Genomic DNA, 21,982 nt, shown 5'->3' on the forward strand with positions numbered 1-21,982 from the left:
ATCTAGGCAATAGCAATTCCATATTTAACCCAGTGCCTGCTGGCAGAATTCGGCCCAGTAGCTGTGAGCTGCAGACAGTGGGACAATGCATACCCGCAGTTTCAGGCTGAAAGTTGTGGTGTGAGAGTAAACTCCTGTTTACTGCCTGCCATCAGGGTGCTGCTGCAAGTGTAAGCAAACAACCCAATGCATTATGCAGACCATAAACTTTTGAGCAAAGGTTAATCTCAGTAGATCTCCTCCATGAGGGATTAAAAGGAAATGATGTGCATAACCAGAGAGTTGCTTTGCAGTGAAGTGAAGCAAGGCATGGTTTTTCTGTCATTAATCACGTGCTGGGTTGGTGAGCTGGTTGCAGTATAGAAAGTACCATTCTTAACACTCTTTGTTGCCATCCATGCTGTTTACTCCTTCTCCCCAAGAGTCTCATTTAAACAGTAATGTGCAAGGGGAGGGCATGAACAAGCCCTCTATTTATTGTGCATTGTTTCGGTTCGAAAGGCCCTGTGCAAACTGCTGCTTCAGTTGTGCTGGCAACAAACGCTTTCTAAACTGTTCTCATCCCATATTGCTCTCTCAGAATTCCACTTCCCTACCATTTTCCAAGATAGTTCTAGCATGGGACCATTTAGCCTTGTGCAGGCTAATAGTGTGGGACACAGGGTAGTACTGACAACCCCAAGCACTGAGCACAGCCAGGCCCCAAAGTTTGATTTGTTTTTAAACCAATGTTAGGTTCTCTTTCTTTGACTTTTTCTTTTTAGCCTTTTGGTGTACCTAGGTCATATTTTCAAGCTTTTCTCTGCAACCCTGAGGTCCAGAAACATAGCTATTTTATTGATTGATTGATTTGATTTAACGAAAGGTGCAATTTTCACATAGGCCATTCACCATCCTTCACTCCTATCTGGAAACAGAATATCCCACCCTTTCTATTGAAATTACCTCTCATCCCTAGTCTCCTTGTGGAAATCCCAGAATCCAGATCTCCCTCCAGCCAGGGCTTAATTTGTAATGAAAGAGGTGCCGGAGCTCAAGCAATTAGTTTACTTTCAGAACTGACGCGGCACAGGTGCTGGGGCTGAGCCCTGGCAAGCCCTGGCACAAATTAAGCACTGCCTCCAGCCTTTGTCCCCTTTCTCCTGCAGCTTTCCCATGCATGTATCCCAGAAGGCTTGGAGTGCTTCTGTGACTGAGATTGTTGGATTGAAGAATCTCCTCCGGAACATTTGTGCTTCGATTAGGCATGGGGCTCAGGAGCTCTGCTAACATCTACCCTGCCTCAGGCGAGCAGCTTGTGGTTAATAAACACAGTCTGACAGGAGGAAAGAGATATTTACTTTGGCTCATTAAGTTTCACTCTAAAAAGAAGAGAAGGAAGAATTGTTCCTATTGCTCTCAGGTTTTAGTTTGAATTTGATAGGATCAGATATTTTTAGCACCAGAAGGCATGGCCTCAGTCATCTATTCCTGTCTTCCTCTTCCCCCATATGCCATTGGACTGAGTCAAGAGCCTTGGGAATCAGGAGACCCTGTTTGGATCAATGAATTGAAAGCCTGCCTGCGAAGGTGATCTCAGGCTGGCTGAGGTGAACTCTGGCTGGCTGAGACATGGGTGGTGGGGGGGAGAGATGTCCAGGGGATGCCTGAAGTTTGCATGGGGGGACAATTGCAATGTGAATCCAGGCTGTAATTCCTCAAGCATCCATATTTTCTTGTGAGCTCTACTTGTGATGGTGCTTTGGTGGAGCTCCTTCAGGAGCCAGTGCCAGCGCTTGACTGAAGTTGTGGTAGCAATGTTTCCCTGTAACCATCTCGCTTTCAGTTTTCAGTGTCCTCGTTACTTCCATTCATCGCTGCCTCCTTGTCCCTTTTGACCAGTCCAAATAATCTCCTTCTTACTTTTGGTTCCCTGCAAAGCCCTACGGACTGGGCAAACCAGGTCATGTAAAATAAGAGTGAACACCTGAACCTTCATCCAAAACTCAGCTCCAAGCCAAATTTCTTTTGAGCTTCTGAACTGTTTATCTAATCCTTTTGTACTTTTAGCTTCCAGGTGCTTTTGGATGCTTTTACATACTAAGCCTCTATTCTAAATATTGTAAGGTTCAGCCATTCCTTTCCAGTACTATCCTACTGTTTTGATGTGAGCCATGCATAAATCATCATTTCAGACTTTCCTCATTAGACATCTAATCCTTTCAGCTTTCAAGTAGGGATGGCCGCAAGCCAACAACCTTGATTTGAAAAATGGCTAACCTTTGAGTTGGAGAGAGATGAAAATGCAAACCCAGCACCAGATCAGAATTTTGCAGCTGACCTCATGATAATAGGTCAAACCAAAACTCTGGGACCAAACAACCTGAACTTTGCAGGAATTTGAAATCTGGGTATGTAACTGAGTCCATCCCTGATAGCTGTTCTTTGGACTCTCCCTTCATAGGTGTTCTTGGAGATCAGGGTAAGCTCTTGGAGGAATTATTGCAACTAGACTGGAACAGGCCCCAGAGATTAAGATGCCGAGATAACACAGTGATGAGGGCAACATAAGAGTCAATATAGAATAGAAGTAAGCCACTGATTCAGAGCCAAACAAAGTCAGTGGGAGCCCTTTCTTGATTTCAATAGACTTAGGATCAAATCCTACCTTTTAACATTCCTATCAATGTGAGTAATTCCTGATGATGTAAAAGCATCATAGTGAAGGTAGCGTATATATATGTTAATCCTGGTTATTTAATTTTTGAAAATGCTCTTGCCCCCTGAGAAAAGGGGACAGGATCCAGCTATGTCTGTGTACATAGCAGAGCATCTGTTCATTATGTGATGGCTGGATTGGTGCTCCCCATGGCGAGTCCACGAGTCTACTTATCCCAAGAGGCAGATCAATTTAGTGGTTTTCTTCACATCTCCCATTCCACCTCACTGCTCCTTTCACATGCACCATGCACGCACACAAACACACAAAGAATGCCTAAGAAGTTCCTCTCTGGGGACTCAGGCAAGCGTTGGACTCAATGAAGTTTAGTCCTAGAATGAGTCAATACGAGAGGTGGTCAGAAGATCTTTGGCTAAATGAAATTTCAACGAAATATGTTGTTTCACCTAAGTGGAAATATCTCCCTGAGACGTATTGGTTTCAATGAAGTTTTCCTTGGGAAAGTTAGAGAGAAAAAGAGAGACTCTCACACTCTCTGGGTCTCCCATATCCCAGGCCAGGGCCCTAGCCCCCAAACCACCCTCCCCCGCACACCTGGCTTTCCCCAAATCAAAAACATCTGAGTGTTTCTATTGTGCAGTGGACTAAAACAAACTTTGGAACCTCAAAAATCGCTGTGTCATTGTCATCCCCCTGTCAGCATGAGGGGAAAACAGAGCAATGTTTGGCAGCCCTCTCAGCCAATGGAAGGAAGCATGACCCCAAAGCAGGACTAGATCTGCTTAAAGTGAGGCATTGCAGGGTGAAAGTGGAAGAGAAGAGTGGCACCTCTTGGGGTGATGTGGGAGGCGGGTCTCAGGTGAAGCTGGAAGGATCAGTGATTATTTAAAATAATGCTTGTAAGGGCGTTACTAGAGTTTGTCATTTGGAACCCTCCACTGCCGGCTACACAGCCATTAACAACACTCCCTTGGGGCAGGATTGGGCCAACAGTGGTGCTTATCTCAAGGGCTGATTGTCTCCAATCAGGTCTCTGAGCCACTTGCTGTTCTCCAACTTCTTCATACAAGGAACCATCAGCTTTTCTGCAAGGAACTTGTGAGGAGCAGATGGTAGCTGGCTCTGTGCAGCTGGACAGAGGAGGAAGGGGAAAGCGAGCAGGTGCAAGGAGCTTCCCCAAACCCATGCACACCTGCACAGGGATCAGACACAATCCCAATCCTCAAGCACCCTAAGTGCAGCATAAATCCTTCTGGCATTGCTAGCCACCTCAAAGTGCTAGGGGAGGCATGGACTCACCTTCTTCCTCATTATCTTGCATCAAGGTTGGATGCTTTTTAAAAAGATGTGCTCTAGGAATTGTTTGGGGGCAGTTCTCTGGTCTGTGTTATGTAGGAGGTCAGACTAGATGATCCCAATGGCCCCTTCTGGCCTTGGATCTATGAATGTGAATGAGGAAAGCATGCTGCACTACCAGAAAGATGTAGGAGCCACCTCCCTTTCTGCCAAAACACATTCTGCCTGTCGTGTTCTCTGCACGTCTGAAGCGTGGCATGTGGTGCAATTTGGTTCCCCCTTTCTCTCCCTCCTCTCCTTTTGTGAGGCTGGGGCTTGCAGAGGCACAGCACAGCCCCCCCCAGACAGCAGTTCCCTTTTTCTCTCATGTCGCTGGGCGTGTTGTATTTCTTGGCACTGAGGATCCATGACATCTTGATTTGCAGACAGTCAAATAAAATAGAAAATAGTGCAGACTTTAATAGGTTGACATGCTGCTTTAGGCCAAGTGCGAGAATTTCTTTAACATTTGCTTTGCTGCCTTATGTCAGTAACAGTTGCTATTGAAAGTAAACACCCCAACTGGCTAAATCAACAGTGTTTTATTTATTCAAGCTCATAAACTACAGTAGCTGGAGGTCACTTTATGAAGTGCCGACCCCTGGGGGAGAAGAAGAAATAATGTGAAATTATTGCATATAGGCCATCCATCATGAGCTTTAGAGGAAGGGGATTTACTGGTGATTAATATTCCTTGCAAAGGAAAACAAAATAATCCTATGGAAGCAACACACCAGTGAATCTTCTGTCCTCTTACAAGTGAAAACATGGCATATGTTAAGATCCTAATTTCTTTGTCAGTTCTGTTACAATTGTGGCTCAGGGAGAAAATAATACATTAAAATAATAGTAAATAATAATAATTAATAATAGAATATTGAATTTGCAAACAACTTAATGGCACTGGATGCATACAGGTAAATGTCATCTGAATAAACCATGTTATGCACCATGACCTCACCTCTTCCCCATGTGCTTCCATTAACCTTATGCCTGCCTCAAGGAGAAAAACCAAACCCTGTGATTGAAACTCTTAGGACTGATATTTTTAATCCTCCGATCCTGACATATTAATTAGATATGGAATGTTTCACTGTCCTAAAGTGTCGTCTAGTATTTCGGGGGGAGGGAGGGGAGTTGTCACCATTCCACCCCCAGAAATGGCTGCCTTTCAGTGATGGGCAAAATGATCCCAATATACAAGCACAATTTTCAGAGGAACAAGAGATGCAGTTGCATGCACAAAATTCACTTGCAACCGTGGACCTAATTTATATATGTAGTTATGATCGCTGCATGCGCACATTGGTAGTTACAGGCAAATGACTGTAATTGCAGATATGTGTATGCAGTTGCAAGATTTGGCCACACGGTTGCTGAACCTACATAGGCAAATCAAGTGTGGATTTTGAATACATAGTTGCATGGGCCAGTGTGAAAAATACTTTTAGAATTAAAGGTGCCCATAAAGGAACACTAGGGCTTGGAATGCATGCACACCTCCCAGTGCATCTGTTACCCTCTGTGGGCCCCTTTAAAAGAAAAAGCTATAGCTGCAGGGCCCAGAAGCAGGAGTAAGCACGTGCCCTTAAGGAAACTGGATTTAAGGCTTCCTGCCTCACTCACTGAAATCAATGGAAGCTGCGGTGCGTGCTGTGCTCCATTGAAAATTAGGCCCATAGTTACCCTATAAAGAAACATCATGCCTTCATTCTGACATGACATTGGATTGAATTAGAGGACATTCAAACCCAGGTGAAGTTTAAGTGTGTCCTCCTTAAAATGCAGTAGATGGGTTTTTGATGAATATTATTTACTCTTAAGCTTTAAGGGCTATAAATCTGTCTTTGTGATAAATCTAATTATGAACTCATCAAAACTTGAGTATTTAAAAAGAGGGATTAATCATACAGTCATGTGGGAGTAATTAACAGCTTCTGTGAAAGTTATCTGCAAAGATACTCTTAATTGGCATCTTCTTAGTCCAGCTGTCATTGATTTGATGGGCACAATAAGGCAAACGATTGTCCTAAATTCAAAGCAAAACAAAACAAAAAAAATCTACAATGACTCAGTTACTGTGATAAATACCAAACTATATTTTTAAAATAAGCATAAAGTGTATTCTGGGATTGGAGGTGGAGTTTGTCAGCTGAGCCTGTACCCAGCCTCCGTAGCATCAGTTGCAATATTGCGCACAGAAATACATTTGGGCTAAACACCGGACCTGCTCCCAGGACGGTGTTTGACCCTTTCCAGATCGCTGTTCTGGGGAAGAACTCCTGGATCATAGCTTTTTTTCAGATACTGCTGCTTGTGAACAAGCAGGCTTCCTTGAGGAAACAGGCTAATGTGGATGGAGATGTGATTCCTAGAAGCTTTTTTCCTGCCCGTATGAATTGTTCTAACTCACGTTAATTGGTGATTATGATCTGGAAGATGCTATATCACATTTCTGTAGAAGAGCCTCATGTGCTTCATAACTCTCTCTCAGGGCTTTGTGTACACAGAAGTTGTGCATTTTTGTCAGTGAACGGAATGTTCTGAAGCCTTTTCATGTTGTCTGTCCTGCAGGAAAGGCGTGGAGTCTTGTATTGGTTCTCTTAAAAAGGAATTCAGTGTTGTTCAGTGGAATCCTTCTTGCAGGTGGAATGTTAAGGCTCCAGTATTGTAGTGTGTGAACATTTAAAATTTGGCCATTTATTTGGAAACAGACATGGGCACGCTCCAGCTCATTCATCCAAGTTGTCCTTTGTCAAGGACAAGAAGTAAGGCCAGCACAGCTACAACTTTGGAGCCAGCTCCTGAATGATTCCAAATAAAACATCTTGAGTAAGTTTATTTTTCCTTTTTAACCTAAATTTAGCATCTTAGAGAAGCTCCTTTGGCAGCAAGAGGATGGTAACAATGACAAGATCAATCCGTGGATAGTTCTGTGAAGATCTGGAAAGTCCTGGTAAACCATATTTGATTTCATTCATGTCTGCATTTTGTCCATAGCCCAAAGATCTGCTCATGAGCTTCCAATGGTTGAAAGACAAGATATTGAGAGCTGCCTAGTTTACGGCGGACAGCAGATGATCCTGTCTGGTCAGAATTTCACAGCGGAGTCTAAAGTTGTATTTACTGAGAAGACATCAGGTAAGGGAGATTTTTGCAGTGTTTCCCTGATGAAATGTATAGTCTGAGGAACTGATCTTAAAAATATATCACACATTATGAGTATCTGTACTCATATGAGTGATTCCACAAAAGTTCACAGGAGTAAAGCCATTCCATGGAGCTAATCATATAAGTAAAGTTACTCGTAGGAGTAAAGATCTGTGATAGGCCCTTAATTTTCAGGGTCCAATAAATAAATGGTAAATCAAGGCCGCCTTGTTATGCAGGGCCCAGAGGAGTACAAAGATGACATTTAGGTATATTGTTCCAATTTTCTAATGCTAGTTGTATTTCATTTTTTAAAAGCTAAATACTATCATAGATATATTTGAAACTGAATTTTTTCTATTGCAAATCTCGTACAAAATGAGTCCATCTTCTTTGAAAAAAAAATGAATCGTGTATTTTTTTGTAAAAATAGGATGATTTTTGTATTCATATTGAAATGCCAAGAAAGTTACTTTTAATCTCCTATATTGTTGCATATATATATTGCATACCTATAATTTCAACCTTTTCCTTAGAGAGAACAATTTTAAATGCAAAACAACAACAAAATCATAATTTTTCATATTTTCAATGTGAAAATAGCTCCTCCATAGAAAAGTGAAATTTCAGGCATGTGAAAAGTTCTGAAATGAATTGGAAAATAGTTTCATGAGAAATTTCACAAAAAATTATTTCCACTTTTGCACAACCCTTTTTATAATCCAACTAACTTGATATTGTTCTTGATCCAAAACTTGTATCATATTGATATACATTTTCTCGAGTTAGAGACTGATTCTGTAAGGCACTGCGGGTATGTCTCTATAGATAAAAGACCCCCGGCATGGCTGCAGCTGGCCTGAGTCAGCTGACTTGAGCTCGCAGGGTCATACTGAGTCACTATAAAATTGCAGTGTAGATGTTTGGGCTCAGACTGGAGCACAGGCTCAGAGACCCCACAAAGATAGAGGGTCTCTGAGCCTGTGCTCCTGCCCCAGCCTGAATGTCTGCACTGCAATTGTTAGCCCCAGAGCCTGAGCCCTGTGAGCCCAAGTCAGCTGAATTGCACATTAATTGGTCTGTATAGACCCAGCTGGTGTGCACTAGAGGTTCCCTAGTGCACTTTAACACAGTACAGTTTTGAAACTGTTTAGTGTGCTCCAGCAGGCTCTACATGGACCAATTAATGTGCTGCACATTAGTGCGCTTAGAAATCACACCCCTGTAATGTGCATTACCCCACTGTGTAGACAAGCCCTTAGGTAGACCCTGCCTCTACAAGTGTACAGCCTGTTATATGTTTTTACAGTGCCTAGCACCGAAACATTTCAGTGTTGCTAGAATGAAAATAATGATAGTTGCTCAGGGATTTTTAGTTTTCCTAGAGTCATCCTTACCATCTTTGCTAACCTCTCCTTACTGTGTGTCCATAATGGCATGTCAAAATAAGAATCAGTAACCCTTTGGTTTCTGATTCAAAGTATACCTGACCTCAGAAAATATGTTCAGCATGATCTAATGCAGCAGTTCTCAAACTGTGGTTCGGGCTTTGGCCCCCTCACCCATAGTGGGAGGACTCAGGCTTTGGTCCCCCCTCGTGGGGTTGTGTAGTAATTTTTGTAGTCAGAAGGAGTGAAGTTTGAGAACCCCTGGTAATGGTTTTAAGCAAGGTAGCACAAATCCAGACTACCATATTTACAGGGGGGGAATGCAAACAAATGCATTCTGCTGTTGTTCGTTACCTCTTTCCCCAGAGGGGAGCCTTGTTCCTGTTCTGATTACATATGCATGAACTCAGCTTAGCCCACTCTCTAGGCAGTACATGCACTACACTACATTTTCTCTTGTTCTCAGAAAAAGGACCCATATTATTTTTACAAGTTGTCTAGTTTTGTATAACTTAACCTACAAGAGTCTTGACTTTTATATTTTAAACAATGTTCTACATAGGAATAATAATGAAGTTTAACAGAATACAGCCCCTTTCATCCAAGGATCACAAAGCACTTTACAAATGTGAAGGACCAGATTCTGCCACTTGTGCTCTTGTTGATTTCAGTAGGACTAGTTGAGGAGTAAGGGACTCCTGAACAAAAGAGACGGAATCTGTCCCTTTTAATTGAGCTTTGAAATGCCCTTGGAAGATAAGGCAAATAGTGTTGTTCCCATTTTACGGTAGGGTAAACTGATGCATTGAATGATTAAGTGATGTGCCCAAGGTCTCATAGGAGTAATTGGGCTTGGGTCTCTTAAGCAGTGTATAATTTTAATACAACATGTCTGATTAATGATAATTGTCTTTTTTGGGGGGGAAATGAAGGCTAGGGCTGGTAATTGCCCAATATAGATGTAATTAAAAATAAAAAGTGAGGTCAGCCTCAGTTGCTCCACACACCATCAGAAAGTGTGTTGCTATTTAGTGGAGACCAGCGGTCTATGGGCCACCAATCCTTCTTTGGAACGTTTAATGTCAGTCAGAGCAATTTCTTGGTTCACTTTTTTTCTGATTAGGCCTGTGTGTTGATTCTTCCCCTGCTGTGCTGCCAGTTTTCCGTCAATGTCAGTGAATTGTTGGGGTGCATGAGAGTATGTTTGGTAGCATAGCATTACTCGCTGTTTTGCAGAGACTAAAGAGGGTCAATGGCTCCTCTCAATGCCATTTTGAAGCAGCATCTGAAATCCCCTCCTGCTATTTCCATAGGACTTCCAGAGAAATGTGTGACCAAAATGGATGTTAGAAAGTGAAACAAACAAGAGTTCTGACCACGTGAAATCTAAGGGCATCTACTCTAAGAAGAATAAAGACCTAAAATCAGTCTGAGATTGATGTTTTCAGCCTGGAATGATCCCCATCCATCAGATTGTGGAACGCCATGTAATGCTATCTCGGTGGCATTGCATGAACGTACTACCAGAGAGAAAATATGAGACACAGTTAATGGAGACGGCATGTGGGTAGTGGAACATTAGGTGCCTTCCAAACAACAGAATGTGATGGGATTGAAAATCCTTCCAATACAGCCAGAGCACCATTTTTACAAACTGACTGCACAAAGGAAGTTTTTTTGATAACAGAGCAAAAATATAGCTCATATCTTCATAGCTAACCCCAAGCACATGATGCTGATATTAATTTTGATCTGTTTCAGCAAATGCCTTAATTCTTGCCAGGGGTACCTTCCAAATAGCAGGATGTAGGGAATATCAGTCCAAGAAGAGAGGAAGGATAGGGCTCTTGTGGTTAAGGCACTGAAAGTGAAAGATGGTTCTGTTCCCAGCTATTTGAAGCCAGTGGGAGCTGCAGGTGCTCAGCACCTCTGATAATCGGGGCCTCTGTGCTTCAGTTTCCTTATCTATAAAATGGGGATTATTAGTAGTATTAATAATTACAGGCATTACTGCAGAACCTACAAGCCCCAGTCATGGACCGGGACCCTATTGTGCTAGGTGCTGTACAAACATAGAACAAAAGGATAGTCTGCCCCCAAAGAATTTATAGTCTAAGTCTAAGGCCTGGTCTACACTGGGGGGGCGTGGAACGATGTAAGATATGCAACTTCAGCTGCGAGAATAGCATAGCTGAAGTCGACGTATCTTAGATCAACTTAGAATCACTTGCTTTGCGAACTCACAGTGTGGGATCAACGGCTACCACTCCCCGTCGACTCAGCTTCCTCCTCTTGCCATGGTGGAGTTCCGGAGTCGACGGCAGAGCAATCGGGGATCTATTTATCACGTCTACACTAGATGCGATAAATCAATCCCTGATAGATCGATCACTACCTGCTGATCCGGTGGGTAGTGTAGACATGGCCTAAGACAAGAGCCACAGGTGGAGACAAAACAGACAGACAGGAGAGCACCAGGAAACGAGAGGGATAATGCAATCCCCTGCCTCAGAGTGAGGGTGTGAGACCTAATTTATTAATGTTTATAACAGTATGTGAGATCTTTGGGTGCAAGCTGCTGGAGAAACTCTAAGAATTTTTTTTTAAAGGAGTAGCTTGCGTGCTGCAGCTCTGATCTTCATGCTATCTTATAAGAAACACTGATAAGCTGTTCAGAAGCAAACAAAGCCAAAATAAATCCACGGTAGGTGGGTTGGACATCTTTCTGGTGCCCCCCTCATTGTTGCTTCTGCTTTCAGATAGATAAGCTGCCCTAGTGAGCCTCTGCAAGGTTTACATTTTTGTGAAGGAAGGAAGCTGCACCAGCACACAGGAAAAGTATGATTATCTCTGAGTTTCACTTTGCGAACTCATAGGGCTTGTCCACATGGGGAAATTGTCTCAAAAATTTCCAACATTGACTGTCCCCGTGTCAGGTCCATCAGTGCTAGCAAGGGTGGGAGCGCTAGTGTAAACAGGGCACTAGCAAGTATGGGCGTTTAAACGCTGTACAGTGTGTACACCTGCTCTGAACATGCTTCGATGACGTGATCCTTAAAAGGTGAAGTTTCAGGCCACCCTAGCAACCCAACTGACAGAACCGCAGGGGTGAGGATTAGAATTGACTAGCACACACATCTCCATGCAGCAAGAAATTTTAATGAACCTTTTTTGCTGTGAATCTGAGATTTGCTCAATCTGACAATTTTGATCTGAATTGCAAACACTCCAGAATCTGGCTGTGTTTGGATGTGGGATCAAAAGGCCAGTCTCTCCACTGAACTGGGAACTGAGGATGTATGACATGGTGTGCAATAAGAAACAGAGCTAAAGTGCTATTAAAGTGTTTCATGATAAATTAAACTTGACTCTCTAAACTGAAACCCTAAATTTGCCATTCCTGAGATGACCTTTCAATTTCTTCTTTGGCTTTCATAGACAACTCAACATTCATCATTAGAGAAATGAAACTCTACCCATATTTGATACTAACATACAATATTCCATAAGGAACAATGGTAAATGTTACTGGATTTTGTGTACAACCTATTTCATTACAGCAAGGAGGGCATTATAGATTTTTCCCTGGGCAACTCATTAGGTAATAGGTTGAAATATTTTTGGCTGGCAATGTTAAAATAACTGGTGCTTGTTCTATTGTACTGACCACAACACAAACCAGCACTGTATAAAAGACTGTCGTTTTAAGACTGGTACAGGAAATGGTAGCAGGAAGTGAACTTCAGTGGCTGGGTGCTACTGTTAAGCACTGTAGTCTTGAGCTCCAACCATGTACTGCATTGCATGCTTTTATTAAGAAGGCATCTCAGAACTAAGGGCCAGATCCTCAGTTGGTGTAAGTCATTATAGCTGAGTGAAGTTAATGGAGCTACACTGATTTACATCAATTAAGAATCTGGCTGAATGTGGGTTAAGATTTGCACTTACTTGGTGCTAATTCAAGTAAATATAATACTTGAGTCTATAAAACTTGATAAGGGAGCAAGTGATTCTGCAGACAAGAATTCATTTTCTGAGGCCAAATTATTCTTTTTATCTTGATCTTGGTAGAGGAGGGCTCCAGTATCGGAGAAGGGTTTCAAAGGTCCAGAAATTCAAGGCTGTCCATGTTTTGGTTGAGTCTTGATCTTACTAGTAAAATCCATGTAAAAAAGGTTCTGGAATTTCCCTTTTAGATTTGTTTTAATTACCATGTAGTAATTTTCAAATTACTTCAGTTGCATTGTATTTACTCCCATTTTGTGTGATGGTTACTGCTGCTTTTTGCAAGTGTTAGAAAAGCTTCGTATTCCTCTGGGAGAATAGTACATATGCATGGTGTTTTCCTTTGCCAAACTCTTATGGTGGCCACATAGACATCATGAATCATCTGTAGGACAATGCGGGAGGTGGAAGAACAACCCAGATGGAAAGTGTATGTCTTTGGAGCAGATCCACCATAAATCTTTCATTAACTCAGCTATACAGTGTAGGGAGAGGAGGTGGCTGCCTCTGTGCCCTTTGAACTTGGTGCAGCTGTTGAGGTCTCTGACGCATTGATGCTTAAAGTTCATTTAAGAAAAATATCTCCAACCCTCCAGATTCAGAAAGCAGAGTCCTGATTTTTTTTCTCCCCCTGGAGCCTGTCTATCTCACATTTCTGAGGTTCCCATCTCTATGGTATCTAAGGCTCCAATCTGGTAGCAATGTATATACATGAACCACTGACTCTATATGGAGGCCGACTGACTTCAAAGGAGCTCCATGTGGTTGCCCAGTCGCGGCTGCCAAGGACAGGGGCCTAGCATGCCAGGGACAGGGCGGGGGAGGAGGGGCTCCGGCTTGCTCAGCCCCTGTCCCTGGCAGCTGGGTCTGGGCAGAGAGCGGCCCACTGCTGCCCTAGCTGCTGGGGACAGTGGCCAAGCGAGTAGGAGCACCCTGTCCCTCCGGCATGTTTCTGGCTCACTTGGTCTCTGTCCCCGCCATGGCTACCAGGGAGAGTGGCTGAACATGTGTGTTGGGGGGAGGTGCAGGGTGAGATGGTCAGAGCCTCCCCCTGCAGGTAATATGGGGTGGGGCGAGCATGGTGATGCAGGGCTGGGCACAGGGTGTGTGTGGGGGTGTCACTGGGCAGGGTAGACACATGGGGCAGTCGCGTGTCCTCCCCTTTAGATTGTACCCCCCCACACCCCGTATAGGGAGCCACGAGTCATCTATGACCGCACCGTTGATATTATCTCTTTGTACACATGGGGGAACTTGAGGCACTTACCAAACTCAACATAGAAAATAAGTGGCAGAGCCAAGACAAAAGCTCAGGACTCCTTGAATGCCAACACTCTTCTTTTTCCACCTGCAGGAAGTTGTATAGAGTCCGCTACTTCATTTTTGAAGGCGTCTCAGTAGCATTCACTATGTCATGCAAGAGACTGCATGACATAACATACATTACAGGTATAATTTGTCATCACAATGTCATGCCGTATTATGTCAACTACTGACTAAGTTTAAAAAAATAACTGTTTGCTTTGATGTTGTAAGCACCATCTGTTGGGCTGGAAATTCAGCAAGAACAGGCTTTGGCCCTTTAGTGTCCATCCAGGCTGATCGTTTTGGGAAAATGGCTCGGGGAGAAAATGATACAAAGTATCTCCTGCAATTTCCTGCCATTGTCCGTGGTTCTGCTTAACTACAAAATATACTGCAGGCGATAAACCTGCCCTACCACTGGGAATAATAAAATGGTCTTCACCAGCATTGCTTGCACCAGTGTAAGGAATCCTGAATTTGGCCCAGCGTATTAACTGGTCCACTAGAAATTTTCTCTGCTGCTCTCTGTTCCCTTTCCCACGTCTGCCCTATGCAGAATGGGAACCTAATAATAAGGTTTTGAGATGAACTTTTCAACCCCTGATATCTGAGCAGGCTTCAAATTAGGCAAAAACAGTTTGTGCTTCCCTGGTAGCTACCAAAGTGGATAGATTTCTCATCCTGATTTACATCCAGTCTCAGTGACCCCACCACCATCCCCACTGAGACCCCAGTCTCAGTGACCCCACCACCATCCCCACTGAAACCCCAGTCTCAGTGATCCCAACACCATCCTCACAGTGACTCCAAAAGGAAAGTCCCTGCTCTGTTAAGGAGCATATCTGTTCATTGCTCTGTTCTTATTTATTATAGTGCCATAGCGCCCCAGTCATGGACTGTGACCCAACTGTAGTAGGCACTGTGCAAACACAGAACAAAAAGATGATCCCTTCCCCAAGGGGCTTACAAGCTAAGTATAAGACAAGGGACAAAAGATGGATACAGGCAGACAGGGGAGCACAGGGAAACAGTGAGACAATATTGGTCAGCATGACAGGCTGTGCTCTCTGCACACCAGCAGTCTAATGGTTGTCCAGTTTTTTGTAGGGATCAAAGCAAAAGATAGTGTTGAGGAAGGATTTGAAGGTAGATAATGAGGTAGCTGTGCAGATATTCACAAGAAGATTCTCCCAAGTGTAGGGGGCAGCACAAAGGGGCTTGTTTGAAAATGTAACAAGTGGGCAATGGAGGCTGACATCAACAACTCAGTCATGAGTGACAGATGACAGATAGGGTGGGTTTTGGCTATGAAGGGCCTTGAAAGTGAATACAAGCAACGTGTGTTGACCAAAGTGATAGGCTAGGAAAATGCTCTTTGCAGCAGCATTCTGAGTGGATAAGAGCAGGGCAGGTTTGCGCTTGTCAATGGCCAGAGAGAAGGCTGTTTCTGTAATCGAGATGCATGATGATAAAGAGCCCGGATGAAAGTTTTAGCTGTGTGGATGGATAAGAAAGGCCGTGTCTTAGAGATATTATGCAGAAAGTATTGGCAAGATTTAGACATAGCCCAGATATGAGGATCTAGAGAGAGGTCTGAGTTGAAGATGATGCTCAGGTTACAGGCCTATTTCACAAGCAGGATGATGGTGTTGTCCCTAGTGATTGAGAAAGGAGGCAGTAGGGAATGTTTCGGGGGGAAGTTCGGAGCCTTGTTTTAGCCATGCTTAACTTGAGCTGGTGGCTGGAAATCCACAATATGTCAGAGAGATTGCTTGGGTACAGCTGTCAAAGCAGCTACTGTAACTGCTTTTGTGCATGTATACATGTGCTTCTACTTTGTGTGAGCAAGTCCCTGATTGCATACACAAAATGGGTGATTGCATGTTCAAATGTGCCTAATAAACCATCTGTGCTCCATTTGCCTGCTTTGCACAAATTAATTATGCCTGCACACATAGATAGACATGAAAATATGCAAGCCAAGTTTTTTGAATACCCATCCCGCACTGCCCTCTAATAATAAACAACTGAGTTCATTTGCACTATTTCTGTTGCTGATTTCTAACACCAGCACAGCCTTCACCACACACATCAGTACACTGACAGTGGGCAAGTACATCCAGTTCTCAGAAACATATCACTGCAATTGTAAAAAAACAAACAAACAGATTTTACAGCAATTTTTCTGTCAAAGATTGAACTCTTTTTTAATATTCCTGGAGCGTATCATTCAAAGCAGGTGAGCATAGGGGCACTATCTATTGTTTCTCCTCTAAAGGGCATTGCTCCTCTAAAGAGGAAGATAAACTGGATGCTTGTTGTCAATCCTACTGAAATACATTATACGCTGCTATCTACCATAGTTTAAAGGAAACTGTGGCTTTTAAAATCTCCTCCTCTAGTTGAGGAAATGTGTGGATTGCCACTGTATCTTTAAAATGTAGTTAAAATGAACACTTGTTGATCAAATAAGAAAATCTCAATCTTAACTCTCTCTTCATTTAGAGCCTGACGTCTACTGGTCCTGAGAACCCTCAGTTCCAATTGAAGTCAGTGGGAGCAGCAAGTGCTTGATACTTTTGAAAATCAGGCCTAAAAGGCACTGACTGCATACAGAGGAGTGGGGAAAGCCTCATTTTTTAATAAAAAGAAAAGGAGGACTTGTGGCACCCTAGAGACTAACAAATTTATTTGAGCATAAGCTTTCATGGGCTAGCTCACTTCATCGGATGCTTCATCAGGCTTTTCCACTGAATGCATCCAATGAAGTGAGCTGTAGCTCACGAAAGCTTATGCTCAAATAAATTTGTTAGTCTCTAAGGTGCCACAAGTACTCCTTTTCTTTTTGCGAATACAGACTAACACGGCTGCTACTCTGAAACCTGTCATTTTTTAATGGGAGTTCAGGATCCTCAGCATCTCAGAGCATCAGGTCTTTTAGCTCTATAATGCCAGGTTGCAAAGGGGGAGCAGGGGGAGAGTACAGAAACCATGCAAGGACAGAAACTAAACACAGTTGCATCTCAGGGACAAATTTTTTGGTGGGGCTTTAGCTGCCCTTGGGCACATCAAGAGCTAAATCCTGTTGAGCACCTCCAGATCCCATTGAATCCAAATGAATGCTGCAGAAGTTGCTCTTAAAATCTGGCCCTAATTAAGGCCACTTCTGGAAGTGCCCTTCTGTGCTTTGCTGTCACTGGCATGCCGTTTAGTGACATACAGTTTTGCTGGTGTGCAGAGCCCTGCCAGAATGTGCACATAGGCATTCCGCAGTCCATACCTGCCAGCATACCTTTAATTTAAACAAATGCACTCACACTTGCATTGATTGTCATATACGTGCATAAATTCAGGCACAAGCCACTAGAAGCACATGCCCTCCCAATGCTAAAGTTTTACTTTCACAGTTCCAACTTAATGGGATAATTGCATGCATTTCCAGGCCATAGTTCAAATATGCAGTTATTTATTTATATTACAGTAGTGCCTAGGAGCCCCAGTCAAGGTCAGGGCCCCATTGTGCCCAAGTATAAAGAAGTACACTCTCTGCCCTAGAGCAATGTTCTTCTTCTCTTTTTCATAGTACTAAGTCTAAAGTAGGTGAGAAATAGGGGAACAGCCACCTTCTAATAATCCTCCCAGTTTATTAATGATCATGCCGTTCACCTCAAAAACATCCAAGGGAAATACAAAAATTTCAGGCCATTTTCAACAACTGTACTGTTGGATTTAATGACACCCTGGAAAATTAAGGATCCACAATAAAGCACTCCCATTTCTCCCCGCAGAAAGGTTTGCTTTCTGACCCTAGAGAACAACTTGCAGGATTCCAAGGAAGTCCCAGTAAATTCTGACAGCAAATTTCAAATGCAAAGGAACTGAAATGGGAAAATTTAAATTTTGAGAGTGGCCAGAGCAATAGAACATGACTTAAAGAGATTATAGTTTAACATACCACTCTCTGATTTTATAAGAATCTCACCATGCACATGCACACACACCACTTTCTGTTTTCATAACTCACTGAACCCAGAACTCAGGATCAGGAACAACAGGAATTTGATTGTTTTTCAGTAGAAGAGGCCAGAAAAGGAGTTGTAGACTCTGGGAAAAGCAACAGACTCAATAGATCTGAGCTTGTCATCTTTGAACATGGGATTACTCAATTGATTATGGATCAAGAAGATTTTTCTCAGCGACTATATGAAATAAATGTGCTACAGTGCTAGTATTACTCCTTTCTTGGTGCACCGGATTGCTAGGATTTTCTCTGGTCCTTTCATTTGTGATTGCAATCCATCTTTTAATGCCGGATGCTTCTGGATGCACATCCTCTCCCAATATACCCCTGCAGAGCAGCGGGATGGTTCAGGGCAATAAATTATACTTCTCTGTGCAGGGAGTCCCCCCTGCTTTTTATATTAGTTAAAGGTGACTGACTGCCTTACAAGTTAATCTCCTCTCCTTATGGCTTGCACGCCACCCAAAGAAAAATGTCTGCAGAATTGAGAGTGGAGCCCAGAGCCCAGCTGGGAGGTTTTGTTGCCAAAAGAGGTCAGGTTTCAGCACGAACTGTAGAGGGCAGTGCTTTGGGTGAAGAAAGACAAAGATGCCTTGATAAATTCCAGTGCTTGAGCATTTGGCTGAAGAGGAGCATCAGCCATCAACATGCTACATGCTTATTATGTCGGCCTTCATGGCAAATTAAAGTTTGTCTTTTTTCTGTTGAGCAGACTGGAAGTTTCGTTGGTAAATGGGACATTCTGCTTTTCTCAATCTAACAGTTGCTGAAAAAGCACTGCCAACCGTTCCAGCTGCATGCTTTCGCTTGGGTGTGGCATTCTCGCACTCCAAGGGGAAGTTGTCAGATGTTAAACTGGGGACCCTCAAAAACCTCACTGCAAAACAGGGGGAAAAAATCTAAGGATACATTCACCAAGTATATATTTATATTTTAAAAATGCAGCTGCAGAAGCTGAGTTGCCATAGCTGTGAGAGACTCATTGAGACAGGGTGGAATCCAGTGTTTTGGAAGGTTTCCCCGTATGACACAAGGTTTTGGAATTTTACAGCTGGTAAATCCTTATTAACACAGGCAGCCACTACTGGCTTGGATTCCCTGGCTCACTGTTTACTATGGGGGCTCTGGGTGGAAGCAGGCCTGTTCCTGATTATTCAGCTTTGAAACTTAATTGTTTAAAGAGCATTTAAAAAAAAACAATGACATTTCTTGGAATAAACAAAAGGCAGTGAGAGAAGCTCCCATCACCTGTTGAAAGCAAATTGATCATATAAAAAGCTGGCGTGGGTAGTGGAATTCCCCATTCTCCCACTTAGTCATTGTATCCTGGTGTGACTCATTTTAGTATATGGAGGTTCCCAGTGGTTTTATTTTTAGTGGAGCTTTTGTTTAATAAAATATAGAAATATGTGTCCGATATATATTTTATTAAAAAAAAAAAACCTAAGTATATTTCCATGAATTGGCCTAAAGAATTATTTGGAACAGCTCTGGAACTACAATCTGCCCCTGCTGTTTCACTACTCAACTACTGTTTTTGTTTCATTGCAACTCAAGTCAAATTCCTTAAACAATAGACAGCTCCTCTAAGACTTGTTCTCACTATACCAAATGTCAGACTTGGGGTGGGGTTGAGTGGTGGATGACTAATTCTCTGGCCTTTTACCTCCCAGACCCTGACATGTATCTTTGGCCCTGGTGACTCAAATTCAAGTCCGCAGTGAAATGAAAGCACTGGCTTCAGCTTACCACAAACAACTGCAATGGGAGTTTTGATACAAAAACAAAACAAAAAAGTCCACGGCATTTGACTCTTAGGAAGAACTAAGTGGCCCTTTTTGGGTGAGCTCTAAATGTGTTCAAGGTGCAGTAACTCTAACTTTGAGAGTTATCTCTAAGTGGACGCTCCTGGGGAGCTCTGCCTAGGGCCACATTCCGACCTCACTTTTCGTGGTGTGACTCGGAGAAATGCCATTGGCTGAGATCAGATGCCATCCCCTAACAGTGTCTCCCAGAATGTATCTGTACATTCCATAAGTGGAGTCTCTTCATTTGGAACAGTGGAGTTGGCAAAGTTGTGATAGTTTTTGTTCTCAGGGCATCTTGAAAAATTTTCTAGGCTCTTCTCGGGGTGGGATGGAGGGCAGCCTATCGCCTGCTCATAAAAAATCAGACATATTAATCTTCATGCATTTTGGAAGCACTGTGAATAGCCAAGTCCAGAGGCAATTCTATATAGGCGTTTAGTGATGAAGCAACTGTCCTACCAGCCATGCTAAATTTCTTTAGGAGTTGACATGGGCTTACTGTGTGATGTAAAGTTAACACAGTGTCCCTTAAATAACTGGTGTGAGCCTTAAAAGGCAATGTACATTTTCAATTTAAAATCACCTACCAGCTGCTATTGAATCCACAGAATAATACGGTTAGTCTTCAGTTTGTGAGAACTGTGAAGAGAATTTCCTGAATGTCTCAGTCCATCAGTCATGCCAGCTCAGTTAGCTAAGGCAGAAAGCTCATTTTCCTGCTAGTTAACAATCCCAAAGTAATGAATAAGGGATCGTGAATAATGTGCAAAGGCTGTAACTGGTTCGAGAAAACTTAGTTGACTAATTAAGAAAAACAACTACAAGGGACCTGCAGAGGATCATGCAAAGTTTTCCTAATGCAGATTGACATTTTGATTTCCCCCCAAAGTTTGAAGCAAGACTTTTGGTATGATCATGGTTTGGGCTAGAAAGGTAGAATTACATTCTTCTAACAACTCATTCATTCCTACAGAGAGTGCTGACACAATCAGATCTCTCATCAGGGCTTAGTGCTAAAGCTCTCTGCCCTGAAGCAGTACAAAAATCAGCTATTTCCTGAACATTTCACTGCACTGTAGGGTTACAGACTTGCCAACTAGGACAACCATTAAATGAACAAATACAGGGAACCACACGGGTAAAAACTGAGAAGTCGGCTATCAAGGCTACTATGGCTTAGAGGTCTAAAACCAGCTACATTTACCTTCTTTAGTTGATCTGCTGGCCCTTTAGCTATGCAGTTTGAATTAGGTATATAAAATCCTCACACAGAATTCAAGAGACTCTTTGCTCACATGGACCCTGGCAATGAGCCGGCTTGGAGCTGGTCTCATCTACCTTGACTTTGGGTAGTAATGGCAATGCGTTTTCAAGTGGGTGTCCTTTCAGGGATAGATCAGCCTCTGATTTTAGGTAACAGGGCACACAGGGGCTTCATTGCCACTCTCATGTGCTTATGAAGACTTAGTAAACATGATGATAAAGGGGTGAAAAAATCATGAAAGTGGGTTTAGCTACAGTGCATTATGTCCCCTTTTTTAGAAATGGGTGTACAGGGTCAGAAATAAATGCCTACCAAACCTTTAACAGAGTGTAGAACTGAATAGATTCCAACAATTTTGAAATGCATTTTCCAGCACCACCCTCCACTTTAAGTTTTCTTCTGTGGCTCTGGGGCCAAATTTTAGGTCAAGCTCGGTAACCCATTCTGGTTACCTCTGTGCACAATAATAAAAGGCGACTTTGGAAAATATCTAGGGCAGTTAGGCTGTTCAGTGAAGTGCAAGAACCCATTCTGAAGGCTTGTTGCTGTGCTTTTGTGTCCTCCTTACTTCAGAATGCAGTTGGGGAAGTTTTGAGTCTGTTCAGCGGAGGGCAGTGTTCTACACACATGTTTGGGGGTAAATTATCAGCCAGCCCGATGCCCAATTTTCTCTGTTAGCAAGCAGAGAGGCGACTGAAAATTTGTTTCTATCTAATTCATGGAGAGAGCATGATTATGATAGCTAAACACTATGCAAAAAAGAAAAGGAATACTTGTGGCACCTTAGAGACTAACAAATTTATTTGAGCATAAGCTTTCATGAGTTACAGCTCACTTCACTGAATGCATCCGATGAAGTGAGCTGTAGCTCACGAAAGCTTATGCTCAAATAAATTTGTTAGTCTCTAAGGTGCCACAAGTACTCCTTTTCTTTTTTGTGAACACAGACTAACACGGCTGCTACTCTGAAACACTATGCAGTTCCCCCAGGACTGACATTGGGTATGTTGCTCAGTGGGGAAGAAAACTACTTGCATCCAGCTATAA

At 42.8% G+C, this 21,982-nt stretch overlaps 1 protein-coding gene across 8 annotated transcripts in view; it reads left to right on the forward strand.

Moving 5' to 3' along the window:
* NFATC2 (nuclear factor of activated T cells 2) overlaps window positions 1–21,982 on the forward strand; it is a 131,084-nt gene that overhangs the window by 53,189 nt on the left and 55,913 nt on the right. For all 8 annotated transcript variants that reach the window (XM_038369583.2, XM_038369590.2, XM_038369586.2 and 5 more), the window contains exon 6: window positions 6,995–7,135. In XM_038369583.2, the coding sequence (XP_038225511.1) occupies window positions 6,995–7,135 (141 nt within the window). The remainder of the gene's footprint in view (window positions 1–6,994; window positions 7,136–21,982) is intronic.

This window comes from Dermochelys coriacea, chromosome 13 (assembly GCF_009764565.3).
Source record: "Dermochelys coriacea isolate rDerCor1 chromosome 13, rDerCor1.pri.v4, whole genome shotgun sequence".
Lineage (NCBI taxonomy): Eukaryota > Metazoa > Chordata > Testudines > Dermochelyidae > Dermochelys > Dermochelys coriacea.